The sequence below is a fragment of the Opisthorchis viverrini genome, assembly GCF_000715545.1.
Source record: "Opisthorchis viverrini unplaced genomic scaffold opera_v5_256, whole genome shotgun sequence".
Taxonomy (NCBI): domain Eukaryota; kingdom Metazoa; phylum Platyhelminthes; class Trematoda; order Opisthorchiida; family Opisthorchiidae; genus Opisthorchis; species Opisthorchis viverrini.
Window position 1 is genome coordinate 768,294 of NW_008751912.1, and position 4,657 is coordinate 772,950.

The 4,657-nt window shown below is 47.2% G+C and overlaps 2 protein-coding genes across 2 annotated transcripts in view; one reads left to right on the forward strand and one right to left on the reverse strand.

Moving 5' to 3' along the window:
- The window catches only part of T265_09109 (hypothetical protein), a gene marked incomplete at both ends in the record, with an annotated part of 14,764 nt that extends 14,470 nt beyond the window's left edge, over positions 1 to 294 (reverse strand). Inside the window, one exon of the mRNA XM_009175097.1 lies at positions 129 to 294. Coding sequence (XP_009173361.1) covers positions 129 to 294 — 166 coding nt within the window. The remainder of the gene's footprint in view (positions 1 to 128) is intronic.
- T265_14758 (hypothetical protein) overlaps positions 1 to 4,199 on the forward strand; it is a gene marked incomplete at both ends in the record, with an annotated part of 25,072 nt that extends 20,873 nt beyond the window's left edge. The window contains 2 exons of the mRNA XM_009175100.1: positions 2,216 to 2,455; positions 3,964 to 4,199. Of these exons, the coding sequence (XP_009173364.1) occupies positions 2,216 to 2,455; positions 3,964 to 4,197 (474 nt within the window). The remainder of the gene's footprint in view (positions 1 to 2,215; positions 2,456 to 3,963) is intronic.
- Between the last annotated feature and the right edge of the window lie 458 nt (positions 4,200 to 4,657).

Genomic DNA, 4,657 nt, shown 5'->3' on the forward strand with positions numbered 1-4,657 from the left:
AACAGACCGATCAACCGAGTTGAATGCGCCTCGGAAATCCTGGAATACTAGAATTGTGGGTCGCTTATACGTATGGCGTTGTTCTAGCACCTGACGCAGTGTGAAAATTTGGTCAACACAACCCCTACCAGGCCGGAATCCCGCTTGCTGCTCTCGGGTCAGTATCTCACGAGCCACCGTAAGGCGACGAAGCACAATTGACGCCAACAGTCTCGTTACAACCGGGGTCAAGCTGATCCCGCTGTAGTTACCACAATCGCCAGGTGATATGGTTTTCTTTGAGGACCTTCCCATAAGCCGATAACCAAAAAGTCGGACCTACTCGACTGCATGTGGTTGGGCTCAAACGAGGGTTCAGGGAATAGAACGGGTGTCTTGCTGTTGCTGCTGCCGCACACAACGTATGCGTCTGGAGCCGCATCGAGCACATGAGTAACCCATTGTCGGTCATCGTCAACCTTTTGGCAATCGGAGTGTTCGGTTTTTATGACCGACCCTCTCTAATCTGCCCTTTGCCGAGGTTTCCATAAATAAGTACTTGCCGTTCTCCTGGACTAAACACCCGCCATCGCAGACGACAATACGGCTTTATCTCCTGACCGCCCTATAATACAGTTAGTAATATGGGGTCTCGCTGGCCTGATTGTTCCCCTTTGGCTTTCCTGGTATGGTTGCGCCTTATGGAATGAAGTCCCGACCATTGTCCGCGGGATCATTGAAGCACTCAGTTCTGATCACCACGTCAGAATGTTCGCAGCGTTAGGTCGAGAGCGTGGCCTGAGCTTACCGAGTAGTCAGATGTCGCGGATGTGATCGTTTTGGTTCCACCCCCTGCATTGGAGGGGGGCGAGCTAGTACGGTATCATTAGGCTATATCTTTCAGTATCACTAGCCGTTCGTGTTCTGTCCCGAATTTTCTACCGGAAAAATAACAAGTATCAACCTAGCTGACTTCACTCCTAGGACTTCGCGACTCCGTTGCCGACCCATAGGCTACCCTTATGTCGTTTCCGCCTGTTCGGTTAAAGTGGTATAAATTTCTGAGGGATGTGGTCAAAGAAGATCGATGTTATCAGCGGCTGAGCGAGCGTTCCAGGAGCGTTTTACCCTCAGAGGTGTTAGAGACTGGTAAGGAGGATTCGTGAGTTATGTTGATAACGAAGTTGAAACGGAGAAATGGCAAAGAGCAGCCTTGCTGGGTGACGGTAGATGTCTTGAACTAGAGCGCGAACATGTAGCAAACACGTCCACTATAGTTGGTTTATAGTGCTCTTAAGCGAGACCTAAATAAGTGAATCACCGTAGGATTTAGCGGTGGAACCCAAGGCCCTCTTCAGGTCAAGGAAGCTACCATTTCGGTCATCGTCACCTACCATAGTCTTAGGTACCCGTCGTAAAGTTTAGGTGTGGTCAATACACTGGCCTGGAGCGAAACCCAGCTTGGTCCTCATTGGTCTGTTCCTACCGATAGTCAATCCACGCAAAATACGGCAGTGAAGCATCGGTGTTGAACACTGATGTCATGCTGTCGATGATAATGATGATGATGCCACGCAAAATAATGTCATCAATCTGGACGACACAGCTAACAGCCTGATGTGACGATGGTTTTCACGTGATGTCCTCATCTTTTTTGAAGAATACTTAAAGCGCGGGTACTCTTCCGTTAGTGTCTTGTCTTTCTGCATGACAGGTTTCGTATGAGTGTTCTCTGTAGTTCTCTGCATTTGAGTAGTATGCAGTGTACCTACTTAGGTAGTATGTTTAAACACATCGAGCGTAGTGCTGATCAGCATTGGGGTGGGTAAAAATCACTATGGTTTGAAGAAACAAAATATTAGATTCATTCGACTTCCAGTTTAATTGGGCTTTTACGATTTTATCGACCGGATTATCCGAAGGATCGTTTGATTAAGAAGTGAATTCTGCTGAGCGCCTTCGCGGTAGGATGAGAACCCTACTTCGATTGCTCGGCCACGGCCGTTTAAAATAACCAACAGACTCTATTGCAGCTGCATAGTCCTGTGTTAAAACCACAAAGGTTGTAGTCTGTGTCGTACCTAGTTGGCTCCCGCACCGCTTTTCCCTGTAGGCTTGCGCTGGTCCATTTGCGGTGAATTTAGATGGCAGTTTGCGTTTGATTTCCACGTTTCAACCGCCGCAACTGTTAAAACGGTTTACATCACAGATAAATTTACTGTTTTTTGTTCCCCAGGTTCTTTCGGTGACGATTGATGAAGATACTGTTGTTAACTATATTACTACAACACTGGATAATTCCGCCTTGGCTTTGCGTATGGCGGCGAGATGTAACCTGCCTGGGGCAGAAGATTTGTTCGTCCGCAAGTTCGAGGCGCTTTTCCAAGCCGGTCAGTACAACGAGGCTGCAAAGGTAGCTGCAAATGCACCCAAAGGCATCTTGCGTACCCCACAAACTATCCAGCGATTCCAACAGGTACGTTTGACGCTTTTCAATTGTTTCTGCTACGTTGATTGCTCGCGTAGCTCATTTTCGTTACTTCACAAAAGTGCTCCCTACTTCCCCTGTCATCTCGCTTTTGAGTTTTACTATGGTTTTCATCGTTCACAGTGTCACGTTCGTCTACACAGGTCATCGTGGATCTTGTACTTATCATCAGAACTTCCATTTTATTCCTCATCATTGTATATTGCCGAGGTGGTGGTTTACATGGTTTACAGCTAACTGATGCTCATTGTCGCGAGTTCGTGCATTGACGTTCCGCAGCTGATGATTCCTAGCCAGAGCGATACACCTTTAGAAAGCGTTACCGTACGAGTTCGCATCACCAGTTTACTATCAAGCTTAGTGAAATTTTGAGTCTTTTGGAAAGGTTTGCAATGATGTTTGACTTCTTATCTTCTGTCGGTGGAGATAGTCGTGACAATAGTTCATCGTGTTTGTGCTCGACACCTGTCCGGTTGTGGCTAAGCATACCGAACTGCAATCGGATTCTCTTCACAGACTAGAACTGAAATGACATCGGTAGCCTATTCGACGATAAGGTTCTCCCATCCGCGATCAATGTCGGCCTTGTTAGCCTTGGTCTCGAGGTAGCTCAGTGGTTACGGTGTGACGATCCGTGTTTCGAACCCAGTCTTGGCTTTTCGATTGCTCTTGTTTAGTCTTGGACAGCCTGGGCACTCCTCCTTCCTTCGAGATGTACGGCAGCAATATAGGTAGAGGGTACTGCTGCGTAAAGATTAGTTATTATCATTAGCTAAACGCGCTGTTTATAATAATAGCCTGTCAGGTGGCAACTAGTGTCATCGAAGGTGTTCTCTGATTTTATCCTTTGAAGGTTGACTGAACACGGGGAGAGACAGGTCTGTGAAAACCAAGCTGGGTTTCGTGCATCGATCAAATCTTCACCCTCCGACAGATTCTGGAACAGCGACTGCCTCCAACAGCCCACAGCGATTGTTTTCTTTGACTGTCTTTAACTCCGTGGACCGTCAGGCACTATGGCAGTGTCTATGGAGCTCTCGCCTGAGTTCAGTCGAATCAAGTGTTCCCCTTTCACCTTTCCAACTTCGTCATTGATACGATTGTGGATGACTTTATTAGCCCCTAATGCCTGTGGGGTCGAAGTGCTCCCGGGGCGTGTACTCACAGGTATCGAGTACGCAGATGACATAGCCCTTCTTGGATCTGACGCCGTGGTAATGCGTGGTAATGGGTGGCGCTCATGCACCCAAGCTATTGCCTTGAATGCATAGCTCCCTTCCAAATCTCCCCACTTAATAGTCGACTGACAACCCTGGATTTAGGCATCAGTTATGTCAGCTCCCGCCTCAAGTGCGCAGCTACCTATCCCACCTCTCCAAATCATCGATGAATTTAACTACGCAATCCTCTTTCATTCTTACAGGTGGCGAGCTACCTATCCCACCTCTCTAGTTCATCGATGAATTTAACTATGCAATCCTCTTTCATTCTTACAGGTGGCGACGACTCCTGGCCAAACCTCAGCTCTGCTGCACTATTTTGGCATTCTGTTAGACCAGGGTCAGTTGAACAAAGTCGAGAGCTTGGAACTCTGTCGTCCAGTCTTGCAACAAGGGAGGAAGCAGCTACTTGAAAAATGGCTGAAAGAGGACAAGTTGGAGTGTTCTGAAGAGCTCGGGGATCTGGTCAAACAGGTAGGTAACATTTTTCTGCCTTTTTACCCGGTCATTACACATTTCGCTGTACATTACAGCATCCTGAAAGACAGCTCCTCACTAGCCGGTCCCTCTGACAAATCGACAGAATCCCATGGTCCCATTTTTATTCGCTCTACTGGAAAATATCGTCTCCACACTTAAAGATAACTATTCCCAATCAGCAGAGATACTCTGTTTTGCAAAGGGTCAGTGTAGGTTTATTGGGCGCGTTTACTCTTCAAGATACTCCGACCCAGCTTTACTCTTCTCTGTTCTTTGTGCGAGTGACCGGTTGTTTTTTCTAAGCGTATGCTAATTTATTGGCGTCGCGATATTCGGATCGGTTACCGGTGAAATGTGAATGAATAAGTAGGTGATTTTCGTTCAGGTCTCTTCTACTGAGCGATATGAGTGCGTCACCTCGTGAGCTGTTAGGGTGCTGACATGTGTGTTTTCATCAGCCCGAAACTTCATTACTTAGGTCATTTGCGGA